This window comes from Trichomonas vaginalis, chromosome IV (genome assembly GCF_026262505.1).
Source record: "Trichomonas vaginalis G3 chromosome IV, whole genome shotgun sequence".
NCBI lineage: Eukaryota > Parabasalia > Trichomonadida > Trichomonadidae > Trichomonas > Trichomonas vaginalis.
The window spans coordinates 7,009,200-7,036,325 of NC_067206.1; the positions used below are offsets into that span (position 1 = coordinate 7,009,200).

At 32.5% G+C, this 27,126-nt stretch overlaps 2 protein-coding genes and 3 pseudogenes across 5 annotated transcripts, besides 3 other annotated features; 2 read left to right on the top strand and 3 right to left on the bottom strand.

Annotated features, from left to right (window-relative positions):
• Positions 1-13,117: part of a mobile genetic element that runs on past the window's edge.
• TVAGG3_0045040 lies at positions 708-1,056 on the top strand (annotated as a pseudogene). Its single transcript has one exon. A coding segment is annotated over exon 1 (349 nt).
• On the top strand, positions 3,103-3,825 carry TVAGG3_0045050 (annotated as a pseudogene). Its single transcript has one exon. A coding segment is annotated over exon 1 (723 nt).
• A 558-nt stretch (positions 13,118-13,675) lies between the features above and the next one.
• On the bottom strand, positions 13,676-14,894 carry TVAGG3_0045060 (annotated as a pseudogene). The gene has a single exon. A coding segment is annotated over exon 1 (1,219 nt).
• A 2,327-nt stretch (positions 14,895-17,221) lies between these two features.
• Positions 17,222-17,243: a mobile genetic element.
• Positions 17,222-17,243: a terminal%2Cinverted (terminal inverted repeat of Kolobok-1_TV transposon ID:TVAGG3_0013400).
• Positions 17,244-18,738: 1,495 nt separating this feature from the next.
• On the bottom strand, positions 18,739-20,109 carry TVAGG3_0045080 (glycosyltransferase family; the record flags this gene model as incomplete). Its single annotated transcript, XM_001299122.1, has 1 exon — positions 18,786-19,862. The coding sequence occupies one exon, from the start codon at positions 19,860-19,862 to the stop codon at positions 18,786-18,788; it is 1,077 nt and encodes a 358-aa protein (XP_001299123.1).
• A 4,367-nt stretch (positions 20,110-24,476) lies between these two features.
• TVAGG3_0045090 (protein ubiquitination) lies at positions 24,477-25,881 on the bottom strand (the record flags this gene model as incomplete). Its single annotated transcript, XM_001304336.1, has 1 exon — positions 25,153-25,863. One exon carries the CDS (start codon positions 25,861-25,863, stop codon positions 25,153-25,155), a length of 711 nt encoding a protein of 236 aa, XP_001304337.1.
• Between the last annotated feature and the right edge of the window lie 1,245 nt (positions 25,882-27,126).

Consider the following 27,126-nt stretch of genomic DNA (forward strand, 5'->3'; position numbering starts at 1 on the left):
AAAAAAAGTGCAGTTAAACGTTAAGGTTTACTGAACTGGTTGGATGTCGCCTTCACAGGTTATTGTAGAATGGTTGACCCGAGAAGTGGAACAGTGCTCTGAGAATTTGTATAATTCTGGAATTGGACTCTCTCTGGTTGGAAGTAGTATCAAGGGACGTTTGTTTAGGAACTTCACACGACTTCTTTCTTTGCTTGCTTTATGTCGTCGTAGGCTGGTCCCGTCTGGTACCTCAATTGGAATTCCAGTCGAAAGTCTCGAGATTCAAGGCAGCCCTTCCAGAAATAGTGGTGAACTTGACCTTGGCTTCATGACCTTGCGCAAGTAGTCTTTTACGCAGTCGTTAATTTCAATTAGGTAAAACTGCCTCGTCAAATCCTTCTGGCATTCTCGAGTCTTCATCCGACAGAAAAAGTTTTTCCATCCGACAGAAAAAGTTTTTCCATCCGACAGAAAAAGTTTTTCCTTCCGACAGAAAAAATTTTTCCTTCCGACAGAAAAAATTTTTCCAGTTGTCGTCCTGTAAAACCATTTCAAATTTTCGAAAATTGAGAACTTTTTGGTCGAACTTCAGAAAAGTTTCCTCCAAGAAAATTTTTCCTTCCGACAGAAAAAGTTTTTCTTCCGACAGAAAAAGTTTTTCCTTCCAACAGGAAAAGTTTTTCCTTCCAACAGGAAAAGTTCTTCTTCTTACAGGACACAAACGAATGTCCACGTCCACCAACCCAGTCCATTCCCAAACCAGAGGAACCTAAAGAACCACAACAGTCTCCTCAGCAACCTCAGTTCCAGCAAGTACCTCCACCAAATTACTACCAATTTCACCTCAAGGTTACTACCTACCCAAAGGCTTCCCGAACTACCCCTCCTCTGCCTATGCCTTACTTCCCCAACCCTTGGATGTTCCAGCAAGCTCCACCCCAGCAATTCACATTCTCAGTCCAAATCGTAAAGAGACCAAGAGTTCGAAGAGGTCTGAACCGTTTACGCAAAGAGTATGCCACAGCTCCAATTGAGAGAAGTTGTTTCCCGGACCAAAAATATATTTTAGGGTAGAAGGTTAGATCTAACCTGTTTTCAACCCTCATTTCTACCCTCTTGAATTTTCATGAATTTCCTTAGACAGAAAAATAAAGTTAGTTTTATTTTTATTTAATTTTTTATTTTGTATGTAAGAACATATATGACAAACATTGAGTTTGAAACAGTTAGAAAGATAGACAATGACACCAAAGTGGATTAGAATAGGTGATTTAAACGTAAGATATCAAAGAAATACAACAAATATTCTTTGTCAGACATTTTATCTCCATCTGGAAAAGAGACCCGAAGGACTGGGTTAAAATTGCTTCTACTCAGAAAATTTTGACAAGAAATCCTGAGCTTTAATATCGGTAGATTCTATGGAACACAGCATATTTATAGACAAAAGTCTATACCAATAGTTTTGTTATGGTTAGACCCAGTGTTGGATATAACTTCATAAATATGGTTCATTCGATACGGAACGTTGCAGTGAAGGCTTACTTTACATCGTTCAGAAACCGAAGGACTTTCAACACAAAAAGATATAAGATAGGAAGGACATATAATATAACTCTAAGATATGACTCTACAGTCATAGAGTCAAGGTTGTGTTCGTTAATGATATGAGGCTGCTGAAAAGACTACTTGAGTTTTTTGAGAAAATGTATGGTGCTCCCATAAAAAGGTAAAGAACGTTTTGAAGTAGATGAGATAGATAAAGCTATAAAATTATTTGACGAAGTTGCTGAAAAATACATGTAAAGCGTTTATTTTGGTCTTTTGTGAAAGATAGAAAATAAAGTTAGTTGTCATTTTTTGTATTTTTTTGTATGTAAGATATGATTTCAGGGATTTTTTTGACGAAGTGTCAACCTTCACTTCGTCAAAAAATAACAGTTATCTATGAAAAGTGTCATTTTTTGTATTTTTTTGTATGTAAGATATGATTTCAGGGTTTTTGACAAGTGTCACCTTCACTTCGTCAAAAAATAACAGTTATTCTAATGAAAAGTGTCATTTTTTGTTATTTTTTTTGTATGAAGTATGATTTCAGGAGATTTTTTGACGAAGTGTCAACCTTCACTTCGTCAAAAAATAACAGTTATCTAATGAAAAAGTGTCATTTTTTTGTATTTTTTTGTATGTAAGATATGATTTCAGGGATTTTTTTGACGAGTGTCAACCTTCACTTCGTCAAAAAATAACAGTTATCTTAATGAAAGAGTGTCATTTTTTGTTTATTTGACGAGAATGTCGGGTAAATGTTTGTGTCATGATTTCATCGTAAATGTTTTGTGCAAGACTTCTTCGTATATGTTGTTGTCATGAACTTCATTGTACATGTTTTGTCAAGACTTCTTCATCGTAATGAGCGTAAATGTTTTGTGAAGAATATAGCAACAGTCTGAATTCCGACGGTTGCTTTTTATAAAAAATTCATGCAGGAAATTCTTGAGTTTTGGTTGAAAGAATTACGGTGGAGCCAAAAGTGGCTCGACCTCAAAACAAGCATTTTTATGAGCTTACAAAGTGTGTTATGAATAATTCAAATGTATTTACATACATCCTGACCTCGTCATTTTGTTGCTGAATTCAGCAAAAATATAATTTAGGTAGATGGTTAGATCAACCTGTTTTCTCACCTGTTTTCTACCCTCTTGAAATTTCATGACTTCTTCGTAAATGTTTTGTCAAGACTTCTTCGTAATGAGTGTTAAGGACCCAAAAATATAATTTAGGGTAAATGGTTAGATCTAACCTGTTTTCTACCCTCTTTCTACCCTCTTGAATTTTCATGAATTTTTCCGAAAAAAAAATAAAGTTAGTTTTATTTTTTTTTATTTTTTTATTTTGTATAAAAGAACAGAAATGTCAACAATCGCACAACAGCAATACAAAACACTACAGCACAAAAATCTTTAGTCATGAATCCAAATCTATGTTAGTAGAGATGGAAAAAGCTTCATTCCTTCTTCAATACTTTTGAAACAGAAATCCAGAAGAAAAGCAAGAACTTTTAACATGTAATTTAGACTGTAGTGCGAAAGATGAAACAATGAACAGTATCTTTATGAAATGGAGGACATTATTGGACCATTTGCCTAAACTACCTGAAATTCAGCAACAAAAACTAACCATTCCTGAATTCGACGAAATTGGAAGTGAAACCAACTGACTCAGTAGAAATAAAGAAGTTCATACGAAAGGTAAACATGAGTTTCTAGATTTCATTGCAACCATAAGGTTATGACGAAAGATTGCGACTGGTAATAAGACATCTCTGACATATATAATCTGAAGAATTTAAGACCTACGACAACTTTGTTCGTTAGTTGCTGAATGTGTATGGAGATAAAGATAAAGATAGAAGAGGCAAAGTATGGAACAAACAAATAAGACCCGCTATGTTTGAGATGAAGAGAGCAATTGACGCTTTAGTTGTTTTAGCACGGTAAGGTTTCAGAATATAACGCAAAAAATGAACCCGCAATGTTCAAAATGTAAAGCAGCAATGAGGAAATATAAACTACTCCGTCAAAGAGATAGAAAGAATGAGAAACGACTATGCAGACTAAAGAAAGAGAGCGAGAAAAACAGCAGAAAATATAAATGACATGTTAGCATTTCTGAACAAAACTATTTCAACTGCTGGCGATTTCCTATTATCTGAACGTCAGAAAGAAATATAAAGAAACCTCGCATAGTTAAAACATTCGATGTACTAAAGAAGAATTAGAAGCTACGAAACTGTTTAGAGTCTCACGAATTCATAACGTTTACCATGTAAAACGCTTATAAAATAACTGGGGTAGAAAAGAGGGTAGAAAACAGGTTAGATCTCACTTCTTCACCTAAATTATATTTTTGGGTCCTTTACAATGAATCTTGACAAAAACTATCCAACAAGCAGAAGATTTCCTTCTATCTGACGTCAAAAGAAATATAAAGAAACCTTCGCATTTTTAAAACATTCGATGTACTAAAAGAAGAAATAGAGGCTACAAAACTGTTTGAGTCATGAACCATCGCAACATATACCATGTAAAACGCTTATAAATAAACTGGGTAGAAAAGAGGGTAGAAAACAGGTTAGATCTAACCATCTACCCTATAAATAATTTTTGTCTGATTTACGCTCATTACGATGAAGAAGTCTTGACAAAACATATACGTTCATGTTTGACAAAACATTTACGAAGAAGTCTTGACAAAACATATACGCTCATTACGATGAAGAAGTCTTGACGAAAACATATACGTTCATGTTTGACAAAACATTTACGAAGAAGTCTTGACAAAAACATGTACGAAGAAGTCTTGACAAAACATGTACGAAGAAGTCTTGTTACAAAACATGTACATGAAATCATGAAAATTCATGAGGTGAGAAAAAGGGTGAGAAAACAGGTGAGATCTTCACCACTTTCACCTAAACATTATTTTGCTGAATTCCGTATGAAAACAGTGAAGAACACGAGTAGGTAAGAAACCTTAGTCGCCAAAACTCTATGAAAATCATGAGTTTCTTAAGACAGAAAAATAAAGTTAGTTTTATTTTTATTTATTTTTTATTTTGTAGTTAAAGACAGATATGTCAAAAAACAGGAGACACAAACAACTGCTATCGTTCATGAAGCCATATGAGAGAATACGAGTACATACAGTTTAACAAACAACTCCGTCTATTCGTTCGGTCAAAGCGATATGTACCAAATGCAAAGTATTTGAATGCTCTTCGTTCTACAAAGCAAGCATATCATTGGTTGAAACCAACAGAACAAAAGAACTTTTTAAGAGAATTCCTTCATATTGATTGCTTCCTCGGAAACCGAGGAGAGAATTCCGTATGAAAATCGTGAAAAATTGCCAACGGTTTGAGAGGATATTATGGTACATTAGACTTCTTGTAAAATGCGTTGCAATGTGGGCTTCGGCCTCGTTATGCTTGGATATGTTTGAAATTCTTGACGAAATCATAGACAAGAACGTGAAGAGATGAAAACAAGCTTGTAGCAAAAGACAAAAGCATTCAGAAAAGAATTAACGTTCGGTGGCTAACAAAGAAAGAAAAAGATAACTATAAGTATATGATTTTACTGAAAGTTGGAGAAAACAAGAAGACAGAGATATGGTTTATGTTGCATTTAGTCAGAAGAACAACAAAAAGCTTTTACGGACCTTGCTAAGATTTACAATCTGACAGAAATTGGTTCTATCGCGAAAACTTACGATTTCAAATGACACCGAATGAAGATGTAAAACAAATAGTTCAAGATACGTTACCTCAAACACACTATGATATGAAAGGTTGTACAATACTTACATTCAAAAAAGATTTGTCATTGTTAAAGGAAAAATAACAGAGTATTTATTCAACTTCAAACAAGCAGAGTAAATGAACACTTAGATTTTAAGCTTGACTTTTTACAATTTGAACTTTGTTTGCGTTAGATATGAATTCTGAAAGAAGTATGAGGGTCTTTGTTGACTTTGTACTTCTCCCATAGTTCATGTCTGTCAAACTTACCTGCCATGGACTCTTTCATAAGTTCCATGAAATCGTCTTCGGACAATCCGGGGAAAAGTACAATGTCAGTAAGTATTCTCTTTACATCCTTACTTAAACTCTTTGCTGCTGTACACAAATGACAACTGAAGATGTTAAAGGTCTGAGCTTCTTAAGAATTCGACACATATCTTGTTCTTATTTCTTAAGCAAAGGATGAGAAGCAAAAGTCATCTAAGTAAGAAGACATCTATGAGGGTAAGTCTTCCAATCGTAAGATTGCAATTTTCTTCGAATGTATTCTATCTCTTTCTGTTTGTTTCTGAAGTGTTTCTTCTCTAATATTCTCTGCATTTCCTCATTTTGGTCTTTAAACTTAGAATTTATATACTCATTATAGCATTATACTTCAAAACTCTTCTTTGGTACTCTTATCCAATCTAACAACTCAGTATCCTTTATACATACTAACTTAGACTTCTTTATAATATCTTTGAACGAATTGACGGTTTGGTCAAATTGACCAGAAGTACTACAAATGACAACTAACTCATAGAATGATGGTTCTTCTCATCTAAGTTCTTGTTTGTTTGTGCGCATTGTTATAATAGTGAAAGTCTTACCCGACCCAGGTGGTGTCAATTTGACGTGTTATACCATTCTGAGCAAATAAGAACTTGTCATGTAATGGGTTTTATCTGAGCATTTTCTAACTTCCTCTTGTTCTTGTTTAAAACATTCTCAAATTTCTTGTCCATGTCAGCAAACTTTTTTCTAACATATTTTTAGAAAAATTAAAATATTTATCTTTAGAAAATTGTCTAGGATTTCGCTTCTATATTCGAGACAAGCTTGTTCGACAGAACATCTTGTCGACCATAAAATTCATATGTAAGACAAGAAAGGTGAATTGTTCTAAAGTTCTTTCTGGGAATATGACAAGAACATAAAACATTAGGCAGGAGAAGTCTTAAATTTGTCAATGACAGACTTGTTGACAGAGAGACGCCTCTTGGAGAGATTGAAGTCCAACAAAATTTTCTTAGAATGCAAAGAAGACACATGCGCTGTTCTTGAGATGATAATAGAAAACAGAATAAAGAGCTATTAAAGGACAAAGAGACTTTTACATAAATATAGTTGCGCCAAATTTGACATAACTCACCAGAAGAGAGAAGAAAAGAAAAGAGAAAGAAAGAAAGTAGAAGAGAGAAGAAAGAACCTGACCAGTTCCAGAGAAAAAGAAATTTGACATGTAAAAATAAAAATTTTATTTTAGAACATTTTGGGTCAATGTCAATGTTCTCTTCCTCTTTAGGAGGTAAACACTGGCTTAGACTCTAAAATCTTTTTACCCAATTTACTTGAACTTCTAACAACTTAGACTCATAATATTCATAGTCGTCTGCTTTCTTTGGTTCATAAGGTATAACAAGTTTGTATGCTTTGCCTTCTTTAAGGTTTGAAAAACCTTCTGTCAAAACTTTCTTTGACTGCTAAAAACCTTCTATGTCTAAGTCTTCAAATTTCGCACCATTTTAGTCACAAATAGCAAACTTAACTGGCTCGATGTTTCCAAACTTTGCTGATATGAAGACTTTTCAAAAATGGTAGAAGTAAACATTCAAATATGTGAATGGTCTAGTTCTTTCTTTAAGTCCTGACATGTACTTATTTACTGAGATGAATTTTGCCATCTTTTCTATCGGATAAAAAAATATTTTTTTTAAATTTACTCATAAAAAATTTTCTTTGTATATACACCATTCTGAACATCTAAAAGACTTTTGACATTTGCCAAGAATGTTCGTTAGACGCTGTCATATAACATATTCTTGACAATATTGTTTATACGAATCGTACAATGACCTCATCTAATGACACAAAGTCAGTGTTCATCTATGAACAGTTCATATACACTCTTGTTTGCTTCTAACAATGTTTGTCTCTCTTCGGTATGTGGAATTTGTCTTGGAATGAACTTTGAATATCTAATGTCATAAAATATGAGAAACATGGTTGTAAAAGTCAGATGTCAAAGTTTCTGCTAAGTCGTCAAAATATTCTGTATCTTGCATATGAGAATCTGACGTTCTGACAACTACATATCTTCTGTCAGAACTTTCTAACTTCACGGAACAGCATTGTTTGAAACCATAATGAAGTTGCAACATTTCACAAACTCTTTGGTCTTTATATTTTCTTTCAAACAACTCCAACTTTGTCTGTTATAAGACTCTTCAAAGCATCTGAGTTTCAAAACTTTTTGTTGTATCTATACTTTGAAGTTCATTGCAAACTATAAGTTTCTATCTCAATTGAAGAGTTTAAATTTACCGCAGATGTTTTCTAAGTTTGTCATATTCGGGTTCGAATAGCCTTCTAACAGTTTGCACAAAATATCTGTAAAGATTGTGCTTTTACCTGTTCCTTGTTTTCCAATTATAATAAGAGCAGTTTCATTTTTAGCACTTGGATGTTGTAAGATGTTTGCAAACCAACATAAGATATACTCATAGACTCTTTCGTTTCCATTGCAATATAATTTCTTTGACTGGTCTAACCAAGCTTCTTATAATATTTTTTTTCCATTCTACTTGTTCGTATTTATATCCAGTGAAGATAGAATAAGTTTGGAGAAGGTGTATAGAACTTTATACCTCGAACTGAAAAATCTTCTAACTTTGACAATAAGATATCCCAAGCATCTAACATCTTCATTCAACTTGTACGACTTTTATTTTCTTAAGTTTCTGTCTACATTCTTGTTCTGAAACTATTGTCGCTTTAGGTTTGTTAAAGACTACATCCCATTCTTTCATAACATAACATTCTGGGCAGAGTCGACATAAATGACTAAACGTTTCAAATTCTCGACTGCTTTGTTATAGTCTCTAAATGGACACATATTTCTGAATGCTTGGAAGTCATAAAAATCTGAAACATCTATTCTGTACATTTTTATAAAAATAAAAAAAATATTTTTTTTATTCTTGACTTTGTTGTTGCATTTGTTGTTCTTGAGCTATTTGTTGTTGAAGTTGTTTCTGTAATACAATACTTTCACCAGTTGCATCTTCCAATTCGAAACTTTCTGCCGTCATTGACAAATACATAGGACATAAAAGTTTTACAGGAACAAAGTTTGCGTCAACTAATTGCAACGTATTACTTGCCAAAGTGTTTGAGTTCACTAAGGTTGAAAATTCTGCATTCGAATGAACAATAGGCAAACCAGCAGAGAAAGTATTGTTTATACGCATAAGTATCTTTTGGTCATAATAGTTTTCTGTCGACATTCGAATAACACTTTGAACCTAAGTTAAACAATTATAAGATTGGTGTGCTTAATGTCAATGGAATAGACATTCCTTGTATGACACCTTTTCCTGTTATAGGAAACTGTTGGTAGTAAAAACCAGAAATAAGTTTTGTATTATAGCTCATATCGTTTATAGTAAACTCAGTCGGACATCCAAACATAATGAAACCTGCTTTAGTTGCAGCACATGTTACACCCGTACTTAAAGTATTAAAAGTCAACAAAACCTGTTGGTGGTATATCTGAGTAGAGTATCTTCAAAGGAGTATTTTTTACCATTCACAACAATAAAGTCTTCTCTGGTGTCAAAAGAGCAAAACAGGCTTTAGTCGTCATTGTGTTTAAAGTTAGTTTACAATACCGTCCTTGAGACTTTGTAAGTTTGTTGTTATAGAATTATATGACTCAGGGTTTTTAGTCGTAATAGTATAAACCATATGTCTTCTGCCATTTATATATATTTTAAAGTTTTTCTGAAAGTGGAGAAGAACTTCATCTAAACTTTCACATGGCGTTTCTTGAAGTTCTCTGTCTAAGAAGTTCAAATATTTTGTAAAGACATAGAACTTTCCTTTGTCTACACGAACAAACAAAACAGGGTCTTTCATATCGTTCAAAAGTGTGTAAAGTCCTTTACATGAAATAAAGTCTATATTATTTTTCTTCAAACATCTTTCAAGAAGTTTTGACATTTTTACTTAGGAAATAAATTTTAATGAAATGTTGTGGTCGTCAATATTTTATTGACGTCTGGGAAACTATACTTTAAGTTCAACGTTTCACCTCCTTTCATAACGTATATCTTGTCAATGACATTATATGAAACACCACAGCAACTAATGTCGGGTTCTATTTCTTTGATGTTTATATCGTCTGCCTCTGTCAAAAGTTTCAATAGTTCTTTCAAGACTTCATGAGGTGCAATGACATATGAGTTCACTTTTACAGGGTTGTGTTCGACCAAGTTTAACATTATACCTAAAGCTTGACAATCTTCTCCTGAGTTTGAAGTTGTGTTTTCAGTTGTTGGTAGTCGTTTCGAATATCTGCAACAGAACTTAAGTCTCTGCTAACTTCAGGATATGTTGGTTGTTCTTTTACAGGAACAATTGTTATACCATCTTCGTCTTCGTATGGTTTCCCCACTTCAACATCTCTGTCTTTGACATTGACAATAACACTTTGACTGTTTGTTTGAGTTGGTGAATTTTAACTTCACATCTGCCACCGCCATTAAACCTTTTGAAACACTTACGCTTCTATTTTTCGGAAATGACATTTTACTTAGAATAAAAAGATGGACGTATTCGGATATCTCTTTGAATTGAAGCAGAACAAAGTTTACACACACAAACATACAAATACATTGACAGAATAGTTCTTTATACAAAACAATGGTAATGTTATAGAATAGCAGTCTTTGCTGAACCTAAATATTTTCATAAAGCAAAGAAAGTTGGTATAACTGAAATGGTGAAAGTTCTTGACGTTGACAAAAATATAACAACAAAACTTACAGATATTTCTAAAGGTAAGTTTATCTTACAAATATTATGTCAAAACTGGCGTACTGTCAATATTTGACGGAGAAAGTCAGTTCAAGAACAACTTACTGACCTGCTGCCAAAATCTGCTCGATGGAAGCTGTCGTTATGCCAATCTGAGGAGCCCCAGCAGGTTTCATCGACGAATCTTCAAAAGAGCATCTTCCGTGAAAAGTGCTATTGGTTTGTATAACTTCTTTGCTCTCAGTTCATCTGGACCGTCTCTGTCACCAGTATATTGTATTTGTACAGTACCAACAGTTGAAATACCACCCATAAAGTCTTCTGAGTCAGCAAATGGAATGCCAAGCCAAAAGTTTGAACGGTCTCCATTTTGTATATTGAGTTTTTTGACCTCCTGTATGAGTCCATACTTTCACATATGCATAATAGAACTTTGCATTCTAGGGTTAATGGTTGTTGTGAAGTTGTTGTTAAAGTTCATAGCATCTAATGTCAAGTTGTATGACCTCATATCCTCAACTGTAGAATATTCTTCTCTTGGATATATTTGCCATCTATGTTATTATGATATTTAATACCGGGGTTGTAGAAACAAGAATAGTCATTTATAGTTCGTCTGAACAGTACAAACATAGTATCTGCATGTTTCATTGCAGTTGTTAAAGAATATCTGTTCTCTGCACCTGGGTCAGCACTTTGGTTTCCAACTTCACCTGCAAAGTCTTGACAGATATTTGGTGTATAGGGAACATAAGTGGAACTGCAATATATTTTGCAGCTAAAGCATTTGAAATATCTGGGTCCAAATATGACTGCAAGTCTGCTTTCTATTCTCTTGCATTCAAACTTCGCATGTAAACTTAACTGGGTCCCAAGCAGTTCCAGCAGATTGAATAAATAGTTTACTTCATTGTTGAAGTTTGAGAAACCAAGTCTATAGTCAACTTTGTCTTTGCAAAAGTCACAGAACTTGGCTCCACCAGTTCCAGCTACAGTAATGCTGAATGGTTTGTGTTGGTGCAATGACTTAGTTATTTTTGCTTGGAGTAAGTTCAATAGAAATTTTTCCTGCCCAGTTTTGGCAAGTATCTTTAAAAACTGAAGATGGAAAGATGCAAGGAACTCTAAGTTTCAGTTTTACTTTAGTGGCAGCAGTTCCATCTGAACAGAAAGTTGTATTATCCTGGAACGTTAGGGTCAAGTCTTCTTATTTTCTCATATTTTGCATACTGGTCTGTTGTTTCTCTAGCTTGTGGTTGTACTGAGTTTCTCAAAGCGAACCATTCATAGTTTGCCCATGTTACTGTTTGAACTAAGTCAGAGTTAGAATATATCTTATATCCCATGAAAACTTCTGAGCATATTGGTATCCGACATAGAAAATTCCATTGCAACCTTTCTTGTCAGACAACTTGGCAGAAGGTTTTATTTCAATGTCTTGTTCCACGTATAAGAATGAGTTGTCAATAGAAATAATATGAAACCTGTCGCAAGCAATATCTACTGTTGTTGAAGAACCTTCTCAAACTCACCTACGTTTCCATAAGAAACAGCAGTTGTATATTCGTAAGTTCCAGGAACTATTTCTGACCTTCTAATGGCATTGTCGCATTCGTTATACCATTCGGAAAATTTCCGTTCATGGCATCCAAAACTGTTGGCGTTATATTCTGAGCGGCGTACATTCATTGGGTAAAAATATAGAATAGTTGAATTTATGTGTATAATAGAACCCACTCGTACCAAGCTTTACTTTCTTCCTGACTGAGTTTTTAACTCTTCTTTTTCCTTCATTGGCACTACTTTCACTAGATGAAGTTACTTCTTCACTATTTTCACTTTGTTCTACTCTTCTCTTCTTCTTTGGTGTCGCTTTTGGTAACTTGCCCTCTGCTTCAAGTTTGTGCATCTTTGCCTCATGTTCACCTAGTATGTTGTAAATTTCCCATGTCCTTTTTGCCTTTGGGCTCTGCGCCCATCTCAGGTAACCTATATCTAGAAAGATTTTGTCATAGTTTGTATTTGAGTCTTCGCGTATTGTTTGCATGACTCTTTCCTGAGTTTCCGGTTCAAGCTCTTCAAAAATAGCTTGTCCATATGGAATAAGCTCGTTTCCAAATATATGTTTTTGTAGCCATTCTGGTTTTCTTTCCATGTTACCAATAATATCTTTTGTGAATGGGAAAGCTTTTACCCAATGTTTCAGTCTTGCGTCATTTATTTCTGTGTGTGGTTTTATTTTGTCAAGGAACATGTTTTTCAATACTAACATTTCATTTGGTACTGTCCATTTGAGTTTTCTTAAAATTTCATCCCTTCTCAGTTCATTGTCTGCAAAGTAAGTTTTTATGACATTTTGTAAACTTTCGTTTGCAAGGTCATGTACAATAGGTTCTCTTCCTTCTATCTCCCTAACTTTCTTTCTAAACTCTTCACCAAATATACCATCTCTATGGTTCGTGTAGTTCTTTGAGATAAATGTTCTAGAACGTCAGGGGTTATATTTCCATCAGCCATGTTCATTTCATACTGGTCCAAATATCTGCATGTTTCATATCTTTCAATGGCATTAAAGCCGCGCTGAAAATACCAGCTATATCTGGTTCACCATTCACTTCCATTGCGTCTACAACTTCTTGGAATTGGTTTGTAAGTTTATGAACCACCTATCCGGATTAGCTTTATGACCCCATCTCATTGTAGTTCCATAGTCTGCAGAAACAAAGTAGGTTTGTTTCCATATTGGTTAGGTTCTGAATGAACTTTAAACAATGTTTCATTTCTATATGTTTTTGTTGAAATTTAACCTTTTATTTTCACCGAGTTCAGCCAAAGATTGAACGTTATATGGTCGTAAGTAAAAAAGGTTATTTGTATTGCGTACATTTTCTTTCAGTTCTTCCATTCTATGCTGAATATTTTCATCTGATGTTGGAGTCTTTTGTATGTCGGCGAACATTTTTCGATATTCTTCTACTATGTCAGCCGAATTTTTCTTAGACTCTTGGAAAGATTCCATATTCTCCGCATACTCTTGTTGAGGGTCAAGATTTTTCGGCTGTTCCAAATCTTCATCTAGTTCTGTGAAGTTAGTTTCCAAAGGAGGGACTTGTTCGTTTCCTTCAGGCTCTTCTAGCTGTTGTTGCTGAACTATTTCTTCCATGTCTGGTTGTATCTGAACTTCTTCCTGTGGAGTTTCTTGTACCTCATCTGCTGGCATTTCATATATTCCGAGACCGTTTTTAACAAGTTCCCTATTTAAGCCATCCGCATTCATAACCCTTCTTCTTTCGTTCCGTCTCTATTTTTTACGCGTTTCATGAAGATAGTTGAATATCATTTATCTCTGACACCAAATATCTCGGAGTAAATTCATCCATGTCATTTGGATGATATGCTATTAAATCATATCCCTTAGCGAGCTTGTATTTTCCAGGTTTGAAATTATATCCCATTTGGTGCTGAACCATTAAGCTAAATAGGTTCGGGTCAGTATTTCCTTCCTTGAACTTTCTAATAGCTTCTTTATATCTGTCACTAAAGTCAAGAGTATCTGGGTAACCATAATTTTCCTTAAGCATTTTTAAGAATTCTTGGTTTCCTTGTTCTCTACTTCTTTTATGTCCTTGCTTGTTTGTGGTTGTTGTGCAGGGTTTTGAACTGTTGTTGTTGTGTGTTGGATTTTGAACTGTTGGTTGCTTTGCTGGTTGTGGAGGTGGTTGTTGTGCTGGTTTTGGTTGTGGTGCAGGGTTTTGAACTGTTGGTTTTGGTTGTTGTTGTTGTGCTGGGTTTTGAACTGTTGGTTGTTGTGCAGGGTTTTGAACTGTTGGTTGTTGTGTTGGTTTTGGTGCATGCCTGTGTCTGTGTCCATGTGACGATGTAAATGTTTTAGGTAGTCCTGGTGCAGGTGCTTCTCTTGGAGGGTTTGGTGGTATATAAGTTCCACCAGCTGGCACATATGTTCCATCTGCAGCATAATGTCCTACCTGACTTTTCGTTTTTAAGAAAGCATTTACTAGGTCTGTTTTGGTCTGTTGTAACTCTTTTTCTTGACTTTCCACAACAGTTGCTCTAACGGCGTCATAGGCACTTTTAACTGCCTGTCTCGTTGCTGCATCTGTTATTTTCGTCATATTTTGTGCTACTTCTCTTAACTCTTTGTCGAAACCTTCAGACTTCAGTTTCTTTCCAGATGAGAAGTCGTTCACTAGTTTCACCTTACTATGAAGAGCTTCGAAGGCGTTCTTAAAGTCAGCATTCATTAAAGCTTCATTTGAACTGTCTTCATCCGTTGTATTTTTGTCCTTATTGACCCTATATAGTTGGGCTGCTTTAGCGTTGGCTTGGGCATCTAACCAGTCATTATTAGCTTTTATATATTCTGCGCTTTTCATTGCCTTTTGCATGGCTGCGTCGTTATTTTTACTTTCTTGTGCTAAGTTTCATACTGTACGGTTTGGTTTTGCAACTGTAAAAGTTTTTCTGCCTTTACATTTGCTTCAACTTTCTTTTTATACTCATCGCTATCCATATATGTCTTCAGGGCTTTTTGTTTTATCTCTTCATCTTTCAGTACTTTATATTGAGTAGTATGGTTTTTCAAATTTATAACATCTTGTTCCATTTTTGCTACTTCTGCTGCTTTTTCTGACACTTTTTTCGCATATTCCTCTGTACTTAGTTCTTTCAGTTGTTCTTCTTCTTCTTTTTCTCTACGTTTAACTCATTGAGTTTCTTTGTGTGTCTGTCATATTCTAGTTTCTTTTCGTTTTCACTTATTTGTTTCTGTATGTCTATGTTTGACTTTTTGACATCTGTTATTTGATTTTTGAGTGAACTCAAATTCATTTGACTTTGAGGGTTATAAGCTGTTCCGTCTGCAGCTCCACCATAGCCTGCCATTTTCGCTAAAAGTGCCGCTCTTAAACCTCCACTCTGTGCACCAATAACTCGGTTTAAAAGCATAGGGTTGCCTTATTGTTGCACATAGTGGGGTAATTCATCATTTGTTGTTGCAACTGTTGTTGTGGTGTCAGTTTTACTTATGGATGTTTCAATGCTCTCTTCCTCTTACGTATATTCTTACGTAGCTTACGTGGCATTTTAAGTGAAGTAAAAAACGGTTTTTGACAGATGTTTATATGACACTTTTTGTTCAGCACAAAAAACTACTCGGTCAAAGTGTTGTCAGTTTTGTAAAATAACCGTCCTATCTCATTCTATAAGGGGAAAAGGCTTCTCAAAGTTTACTTCCTTGGAACGCCTGTCTTTCCTGTAGCGACGATAGACCCTTACTTGTCCGGACAAAGTTATACTATTTTGAGTGCTCTACAAAAAAGTCAACGGCGACGACTCTCAAAAACCGTTGTGTAAAAAGTTTTACCGTTGGACAAAAAAAGTATATATATAGAAAACAAAAAACGTTTATAGTTCATTCAATATTTGAGATGGAACGGTTTGCCAACGGTAACTATTAAATAAAATAAAAAAATAGAGGGGGTCTCCGTTGGTAAAAACCGTTTATTTTAAACTTTTCTATGAGTAGTCCGAAAAAAACAGTTTATTTTTCATAATGGAAAGAAAAAAGTGTCGCAAACAATTCGTCGACTACCCTGCAGTTAAATTTCTACAACTTATCGTCCCATTCTCAAAACTCTTACGACCTCCTATAATACCAAAGCAACTTCCTCATACAATTCAAGACAATTTGTCCAACAATTTGAGTTCTTCTTCTCAAAACACAACAGATACAGTTGTCCAAACAGCACCAGAACAAGTTCACATAGTTCTACAATTCAAGACAAATTGTCCAACAATTTGAGTTCTTTCTCTTCTCAAAACACAACAGAAACATCTGAAACAGATTTACAACCAGCACCAGAACAAGTTTCACATAGTTCTACAAGTATGTTAACAAGAGCACAATTTCAAGATTTAATTTCTCTTGAACAATATTCGAGTAACGAAACACAAACCGACGACTGTAACCTCTCGCTACCCGAATCCATTCAAAGAAAATACGCCATGAAAAGACTGAAATTGTTGTATAAACTTTCTTAACAATTGGGGAGTCGAAGACAACTCAGATTATAGTGAAATGTTTAACAAGTCATAGAATCTGTTAAACCCATTGAAAACGACATAAAAAATCCCGGTGTTCTTGTAGACCTTTTTGCCTCAAAATTACCAGTTACAACCAATCTAATAGCAACACAAGCTATAGAGCAATTTATTTTATGTTTTCCCAAGCAATATAGACAACACCTGAGGGAAACAAGAATAGGAAAATTTCAATTGGTGTATCCTACAACATACAACTATTACGAAGAAGCAAATGAATATGGAGAACTCTCATTCCATTTCACACTTTCAGTTCCTGAGGGAAAAGAAAAGCAATCTATCAGATGACAATCTCTTGCAGGATGTGGAAAACCCCACATAATAACTACTGTTGCAATTGACAACCTGCAAGAGTCGAAGACGATGTTTTGTTCGGTCCATTGCTGGTTTTGGCATGGGAGAAACAATTCCAATTTCCCATTTCACAGAAAACTCAGCACAACATTTTCAAAATGTAGAATTCGTGTCTTACGACCATCAAAAGTTCCTGCTAACAAAACCAAAGAAACAATTTGCTCAATATTTGTTGCTGGTCATGTGGTGACAAAGAGCCATCAGATACTGACTATGAAGAAGAGGAGGAGGAAGAAGAAACGATAGCGATGTCGTTCTTATCGAATAAAAACTTTAATTTCTTACTATATAATTTTTTAGTTCTCCTCTAGGTTTTTTAGGGGCTAGAAGGGGCGCAGCCCCTGGAAGCCCCACTTCCTTTTTTTTGGCACTCTCAAAACTCTAGAATTTTGAGTTTACTATACCCTTAAATACTTGAATGTTTTAACTTTTACATTATCATATAGACTCTCAAATTATTGATTGGAAACGGTTTGAGGGTTATCAATTTAAAAAATTGTGAGTTTTTTAGATTTTTGGCAATGAGTTTTAAAAATTTGTGAGTGAGAATGTGTGTTGATGCTTGGCACTTTGAAGGAAGAGTTCTGGGTTCACAATTATTAATAATGTTAAAAATTGCACCCAATTTTTAGCCATTTTGGCTTAGAACTATGGTCTGCGAGGTACATAGATAGAATCAGTACCTCGCAGACTATAGTTCTCTATATGGCGCCGAAAATTTTTTGTGGGAAATGTCGTCGCATTTCACCAAAAATTTTCGGCGCCATAGGAAGAATTGGAGGGTGTGAGATACTATTACATGCTATAGTACTCACACCCTCCAATTCTTAGCCAAAATGGCTAAAAATTGGGTGCAATTTTTTACATTGCACCAATTTTTAGCCATTTTGGCTGAGAACTATGGTCTGCGAGGTACATAGATAGAATCAGTACCTCGCAGACTATAGTTCTCTATATGGCGCCGAAAATTTTTTGGTGAAATGTCGTCGCATTTCACCAAAAATTTTTCGGCGCCATAGGAAGAATTGGAGGGTGTGAGATACTATTACATGCTATAGTATACTCACACCCTCCAAATCCCAATCAAAATCGCATAAAATTTGCTACTTATCTTCAGATTACCTCCCATTATAAAATATATCATTGCTATCTCTTCTCTATACTTCCACTCTATTGTATTTAAAAATATAAAATTTTTTGATAATATATTTTTATATCTTGAATTTTCAAACAATATATTCACAGATAATATAATGGGAAATCTATCTCAACCTAGCCTTAAAGTACCAAACTCCTGCTTGCATTCTCACTCACAAATATTAAACATCCATCTCCAAAAAACTAAATTCTTCACAATTTTTTTAAAATTGAGAACATAAAAACGTATGCATTCAATAATTTAAGATACTAACAAATATACAAACTTCAAATATCAGATATTAACGTTTTTCAATTAAAAAAATATCATTTTGCTTTTCAATTCGAACATAAATCTTAAATATTTTTAATTAATATCTGATTTACAGCATTATTATCCATTTATAAATCTGACAAATAAATGACAAAACCATCAGAAATAGTGTCACTTTTTGTCAAAAGTGAAGTCACGCTATTTTTCATGCACAACAGTTGCAATACTTTTGTAAGTGAGAACGTTTATTTTTTACAGTAGTGAAGTCGTTTGTGAAAACATTAGTGAGGTGAAGTGGTTGGCGGCTTTATAAATATTTAAGGTTAAATTAATATCGTTTTGTGTTGTAAAATATACGTTAATGGTTTTGTAAAGTGTCAAAACAGCTAAGTGGTGTACGGAGGCGCGCAGTGCCACAGTACACGACTTAGGTATACTAACTACTTTTATGGATATGAATAAATGTTGGTATACATTAACTAAAATAAGTCTGTATTCTATACTTTATTAATAAAACAATAATATATGATTTGAAAACTAGTGAATATAATCAATAAATGAGATGTTTGGTGTTGGTTTAGGAAAATGTCCTGTAATTGATGTTTCAACACCAACTTTGATAGCTTCAATAGAAAGAGGAATGTCAACATTAAAACTATCATGGTGATTATAAAGATGAATGAAATAAATAACTTTGATGTGAACAGAAAGAATGGAATAAACAACTGCATAGTCAAACATCTCATTGCTTGCAATAATAACAACTGTGTTTGGATGCATGAAAATTGTTTTAACTGCATTGCTTCCTGTTGGAAGGAAAACACACTTGATCGATGGATAAAACTTTGCATATGATTCAATTGATCCAAGTCGATCTTCAATTTCCTCGAATTCTACTTCCTTTATATTACTTCGAACAGCTGTGATGAGATCCTTAATATTATTAATATGTCTTCTAATCGAAAGAGCTCGATTCATAATAACATATTTGGTTGGTTTTATGTCTAATGTTCGAAAATAAATTTTCAAATGATCAACAAGTTTTTGCAGAGGAACACCAAAGTGCATAAGATGTGGGCGACCTTCAATGGCAACAGCGAGAAGATCAGCATGGACCCATTCGTTATGTGTAAGATAGATATAACGACGAACACCAACTGCTTTAAGAACATCTTCACCAAATTTTCTTGTTTGTTCTGATAAGATGACAACACATTCTTCTAAGAAATCACTTGGAACTATCATCAAAGGAGATAAATAATCATGGATAAAATGACCAAAATTATACATCCAAGTATGTCCAAATACACATGCTTTATCACAGTCCAAAACAACAGGACCATCTCCATAAGCGCGAATTCCAATTGGTGCTGAATCAAATGGAGGTCTAATTATATGATTGTCTATAGCAAACTCCCCAAATTCATTCGCATAAGCATTTTTGTAGATAGCGATTTTTCCTTTGAAATTATTCACAAAATCTTTAGTTTGATTTGTTGCATATCTAGGAACGTATCTAAGGTTTGAATAATATTTGCTGTATTGAATTTTGTCGGAGTTCTTTAAAAAACCAAAGAAGTTTCCGTCTGGAGGATTTTCGTATGTTAAATGCATAGGAATTAACTGATCTAAATATTCAGGATATAATCCATCTTTGATACCCTGAATTTTGACCGCTTTGTTGTGATTTAAAGTCAAATATTTATATTTTTCAACACAGTTAGTAAAAATTTGAATTCTTTTTAAGGTGAAATTAATATTTGGGCTGCCTTCTGATATAAGATTATAGCAAGAAAATAATATTATATATGGAACCAGCGAAGATAGAAGCTGACAAAGCATGTAAAAAGTGGCAGTGTGTCAAGATGAAACCTGCTCCCAAATTAATTTTAAAATTATAGTGTTGTTAAAAATATCAAAAATATCAATAAGATTCTTGCAAATCATCAAAAATAATTGTATTTTAAAAAACGATCAAATTATCCTTCCATTATTTTAAACTTAAATTAGTTTTTATGATTGACTAAAGCAATCATATTTATTCATCATTAAATAAACAAACAAATAATATTTGAGAGTTATTTCAAAAAAAACACATTGAATTTATTAATTTGTCTCAATTTCAGTATTATAAATTTTTATAATTTCAATATTTTGAAATACACTTTTTAATATTTCAATATTTATGATATTTCAATGTATTAAGTGGTCTCAAATTGAGCTTCTCAAATATAAGTTGGCCTATTCAAATAATAAAATTAAATAATATTTAAAATAATAAATAAAAGTGATTGAGGTCATAACAAAACGGTTGTTTCAGTCATTAATTCTTAAAAATAAAAAGGGTAAAAACTAAATAAAATGGGTAAAATTCAATAGTGTCTGTGCTATCGTTCAATTTGAAGGTGTCTTTTGAAACCGCAAGACACATTGAATTTTTGAATAGTGTATTATGGTTTGACAGACACCAATGAAAAAAATAAAATGATATTTATTTTAAATATATAAGATCCTTATATAAAATATAAATATTTTATCGTTTTATTTTCTTGTTTTAGAAATGTTTTTTATTGAAAAATCAATAAAACTAACTCCAAAATAAAATTTTTGATTTAAAGACACTATGATGACACCAGGCAAATCTTCCAAGACACCTATCGTCGGGAATCTAACAACCCTATAAAATTACAACTATATATAATTAATATTTTCATTTTTGTTTCTTGTGATGAATGACTTTTGAATTAATTATGCCTGCATATTCTAAGGTACAAAATGATTCCACAAGGCATGTAGGCCCTAAAAAATCAATTACCAGTAATTAATTATGGCTCGGAACAGTTAATAATCTTCAGAATTAGAAGATTGATATTAAAATTGTGAAGATTATATTTTATTTTTGATTCGGCCTCTTAAATTATTTAATTGTAGTTTGATTCCTTAAGTTATTATAGAAAGTAAATACTCAAAAATATTTCAATAGTAATCATTTGAATTGGTGTCTATTCCATGAGAAATGAGTAAGTTTGCAATACTTTTTTCAATAAATTTTATTGTGCATAATGTAGAGGAGTATCACCTTCATGAACAGTTGTGGATTTGGGATTTAAATTTCATTTTTTCAGGATTTCTTATTCACTTATATTTAATTACTGCATATTAACAAGTAATCGATCAATAATTCGTTCATTATACAATCACAAAATGTTTTGCCCATAAAAGTTTTGTTCAAGAGAAAAATTATCAAATAAATTCTTCAACATACTTTGCGATGATTCATAACATTGATTGCTTGTTGATTATATTTCAATTTATCCTTCAATATGTATTGGTTTGAAATTGGGAATATAATCAATAAATGAGATGAATTCTTTCGGTTCTGGAAAGTTTCCATTAATAGATGCATAGACTCCTACTTCAATAGCTTGTAATGCAAGATCAACATCAATTGTAATGTCATTAAAATGATATTGGTAATGAAAGAAATAAACCACTTTAACATGAACTGATAATATTGAACATACGACTGAGAAATCAAACATTTCATTACTTGCAATAATTACAACAGAATTAGGATTCATAAAAATTGTTTTAACTGCATTGCTTCCTGTTGGTAATAAAACGCATTTAATTGAAGGATAAAATTTTGCATATGATTCGATTGTTCCTAATTTATCTTCAATTTCTTCGAATTCTACATCTTTTATATTGTTTTTGATGGCCGCCATAAGTGCATTGATATTAGTAATATGTCTAGGAGAATTTAAATCTCTATTCATAACTGCATATTTTGTTGGTTTAATATTTAATACTTTAAAGTAAATTCTTAGCATATCAACTAATTTTTGTAATGGAACACCAAAATGCATAAGATATGATCTTCCTTCAACAGCTACGGCAAGTTTGTTAGCGTGTACCCATGTGTTGTTTGAAATATAAATGTATTTCCTTACACCAACAACTTTAAGAACATCTTCTCCAAATTTTCTTGTTTGTTCTGATAAAATTACTACACAGTCTTCTAAAAAATCTTCAGGAATCAATGTCAAAGGAGCAAGACAATCATCAATGAAATGCCCAAATTTATGAATCCATACATGGCCAAAAACGCATGCTTTATCGCATTCAAATACTACTGGGCCTTCATGATATTCACGTACACAACTTAGCCCTGAATCATATGGAGGTCTGATTACATAATTATTTATTACAAATTCACCGAATTGATTTGCATAAGCATCTTTGTATATTGCTATTTTTCCTTTGAAATCGGTTACAATATCTATTGTCCGTTTTGTTTTGAATATTGGTACTAAGCTCATATTTGCATAGTACTTTTTATAACGTAAATATTGAGAGTTTTTCAAAAAACCATAAAAATTACCAATTGGAGGAGTCTCGTAAGTTAAATGCAGAGGAATTAATTGATCTAAATATTCTGGGAATAATCCTTCTTTTACACCTTGAATTTTGAGTATTTTATTAGAATCAGGATTAACATTTTTAAATTTGTCAAGACATTCAATGAAAAGTTGTTTTGCCTTTATCGTTAACGTGATAATTGGATCATATGGTCGTAAAATGCTAAAAGAATAAAAAACCACTATAAATGAAATGAATAAAACTCTTCTCTTGTATCTCATATAAAAAGTGACAAATCAAAATTTGAATTATTGCAGGCGTGAACTGATCCATAATTTTCCTCCCATTCAATGTAATTATTGAAGCGCAATACATACACAGTCTGGCTACTATATCCTAATAGTTATGTAGCACAGGTATTGCACTTCTGGCTGGTGGAACTCTCATGGAAGATTGTATGAGATCTAATTTAACTTTAAAGAAGAAAATTTAAGATTGTATCAACAAAGCGTAAGAGCACCTTTAAAAATCACTAATGATAATATTTTAGTCTTGAATTTTTGATTTTGATTTCAAGACTAATTTATTTTGATAAGGAATATTGTGATAATACAGATAAGTTATTTTTTAGGATTTATTATTTTCAATGAGGAAGTAGTCAAAAATATGATTTATTGTGCACCTGATTGCAAAAGAAGATTAATAATCTTTTTATAATTTTGATTTTCATTTTCCTTTTCCCTTGCAATATCAAGTGCAGTTTTTCCCACTTTGTTTTTATCATTAACATTTACATGAATGGATATTAAATATTCAATAACTTCAAAATGTCCATTAATTGCAGCTAAATGAAGTGAAGAACTATCATAATTATTTTTGTCGTTTGGATCTACTCCGATTGAAATAAGATACTTAACAACTTCAAGATGACCGTTTTGTGATGCAATAAGTATTGGTGAAGTTCCATTATTATTTTTATCATTTGGATTGACTCCGATTGAAATAAGATACTTAACAACTTCAAGATGACCTTTTTGTGATGCAATAAGTATTGGTGAAAATCCTTTATTGGTTTTATCATTTGGATTGACTCCAATTGAAATAAGATATTTAACAACTTCAAGATGACCTTCTTGTGATGCAATAATTATTGATGAAAATCCATTATTATTTTTGTCGTTTGGATTGACTCCAATTGAAATGAGATATTTAACAACTTCAAGATGACCAAATCCAGATGCTCTAAATAAGCAATTATTGCCAATACAATTAACAGCTTCTTTATCACAGCCTCCTTCAATGAGATGTTTTACTACCCAGATTTGCCTTACTTTTACCACCTCTCTAAAGCTGGGGACACCGCCTATCGTTTGGAGTAGCTATTAAATAGAACCACCAAGGGTATTTTTCGAACTGCCGGTGTAGTGGAAACATCCGACATAATGATTCATTATGCCAAGGTTTGATTTTCATTTAGCTAATTTTTTTCTTTTTTGGATCATGAATTTTTTTTGGGTCACTATAAGATTTGTTTCATGTTCTAAATCTGCTGCATATGTAATCTATTTTTATTTACCTATTTTTTAAAAATCTATTGGATTGCCAAATTTGAATATATTTAAAATCATAAAAATCCAAAAAAACTATAAATATATGTTTTATGCATAGTGCCGATACTCAAATATCAGATTACTTAGATCCATAAATAATATCCGAATTTTTTTTCTTAAAATTAAACTTCAAAACTTCTTGCAATCTTATTCTTAATCAATTGTAAATTTTTAAAACCATTTTTTAAAATAATTTTGCGTAAATTTTATTCTCATGTTGTTTTAATCGAAAATTGATACATTTTCAAAAAAATAATATTGACTTATGAAATTCATTTTTAAGGTGAAATAGTATTGTTTTTATTAAAGTATATGAATAATATATAAAAAATTAATGAATAATATAAGCAGATTTTTAGTTTACAAAACAAATATGAGCAATGCAATTTCAAACTTTTGCTGGCAATTTCGATATTGCTCAAGTTTGTAGTATTTGTGATACCTATAACATCGGCTTAATCAAAATTCGATTTTTCTTATGAGTTATTGAGAAAATTTGATTGCAATGAGAAGGATTTCGACGTTTTTGATAAACTAAGAGCTGAGCTTTAGGGGTTCAGTTCATTTATGGCTGTAGTTTGATGCGTAGATCTCTTTTTTATTGTAAATTCTTTCAGCATGGAGATCGAGAATGAATCTTTTGAGAACTTTATGAGTTTTTACACCCGTAAAGAGGTCCTTCGAGGAAAGATAGTCCAGACTACATGAAGATGTGGGTTAACCAAAAAAATCCGATGGTTTCCCCATATTCATGTAGATCTTCGAAAAAATGAGCACCAAAAAAGCCAAAAAAATAGGCTTTTTATTGGATTTGTACACTAGATCAATAATCTATTTAGGATCTGACACTCTTTTTAGCCAGAGATATGAGGTCCTTTCTAGGAAAACGATCTATTCATCCATAAAAAATGAATTATCGTTTTCCCCAGAAATTACATGGGGAGTGGTAAAAGTAAGGAAAATCTGGGTAATTGAAGATCTCCTTTCCTACATGCATAAAGAAGTGATGTACTTTTATTGGAATCTTTCTTTTCACTTAATCCAACTGCACATGAAATAGACATAGAAATTGTATCACCTTGAGTTGAGAGTCCTTTGAGGAATTTGTATACTGATTCAAAGTCATCAGTGTTTAATAATTTAGTAATTTCTGTAAATTTATTAATAGATCGATTTAATTGAATGTTTTCTTTATTTTTAGATGATATTTCATTTTTGTATTGATGATTTTCATCTTCGATCTTTTGTAAATTTGTTTCGAGTTTTTCAATTTTGGTTTGTAATTTTGTGACTTCATTTGAATATGAAACATGCTCTGATCTGAATTTATTCAAGTACTCTATTAATCCGTGAGCAGATTCAAGTTTGAAACATCTTTGGTAGCTCTCAAGAATTTGAATTGCTTCGTCAAATGAACCAATGCAAACATTGCACTTTCGAACACAATTAAATAGTTTGTATGAGTTGTATTTCAATTTTCCTTGAGTAAGAAGGGTAATGAAGTTCTGAGAATTAATAGAAGTTTTCGCTAGTGTTTCAGAGATGATATCTTCTTCAAAAATATCAAAAAAGATGCCATCATCGATATATGTGTGAATGTTATTAGCGATGTAATCTGTATCAACACTTATTCCATGACTCATCGTTTTTTTTTTTTTTTTTTGATATTTTTCATTACAGAAGTTGCCAAATTTTGGCCCAAAAATATTTAACTTCAAAATTCATTAATGAATTTATAAAGCAACCAAAGGCCGGGAAACGTCTCAATTTTTTAAAAATGGCTGGAAAAAAAGATATTATAAAGCAGAACATATGTAGAATATATCCTTTAAAAATAAAAGAAAAACTAACGTCCGTTCTTGCAAAATACCAAGAAGAAGTTAGACCGTTCAAAAATTGTATAGTTTATTTTTCACCCTTTTCTTTTTTTCCTATGGGTACTAATCGCTTTTCTCCTGCTCTCTATGCCTGAAATGTAAGTAACTACCTGAAGAGTTGTATTCTTCTCTTCATTAGGTAGCTATTATACGTAACAATGTTGCCTCTATTCTTAATTATTCTCCCGCATTATTCAATTTAAAACTTACTTCGTTAATTTAAATTATATTGCTATGGTGTTAGTAGATCATGCTGGCACTAAGATTACCGATGTCAAAATACAGCATTAAAAAACGAAATTTGATTTTTCAAAATTGAAACGACAGATTCCCTGGTAATTTTGCATATTTACACATCATCGAATGCAGATACAAATATCTTGATTACAGAAACAGACACTAAAATATGGGGAAATTATTGCTATAAGAAATAAAAAATTCCAAAATTTGCAGAATCAGTATTGCTAACTTAATACACTTCAAAATATAAATATAAAACTTCTACTAGCTTTTGCGCAAAAGAAAATATAAATTATTAAATCTGCACTTCAGCGTTGTTTGCAGCTCTCTACATAAGTGTTCGTATAATTACGATGATGTAGTAGTTTATCTATGTACTAATGTATTATTTTCGATTAAAATAAAGCTTTATTTACTAATTATACAAAATACTAAAATGCAATATATTATGAAATCTTCTATAGTTAGCACAATATATTATTAAGTAAATTTGTATGTTTTTTGATATTTGATATCTAATTTCGAAAATATCTGTGTCAATTGGCTTTAAAAAGGTCAAAAACTCACTAATAAACTATTTTAACGATTTTTGTTCTTCCAAGTTTTTTTTGAAATCTATTTTTTGACTCTAAAAACTTAATTTTTGATTCTGAGTTACTTTTTTTCGAATTTTTTTTGGAATTGTCAGTGAAGAACTAGAACAAGACAGTAGGTGCTTATGACATGAAAACGATTTTATATATGAAAAAAGAGAAATTGATAAAAATAAATGGTTTATTGAAAAAAATA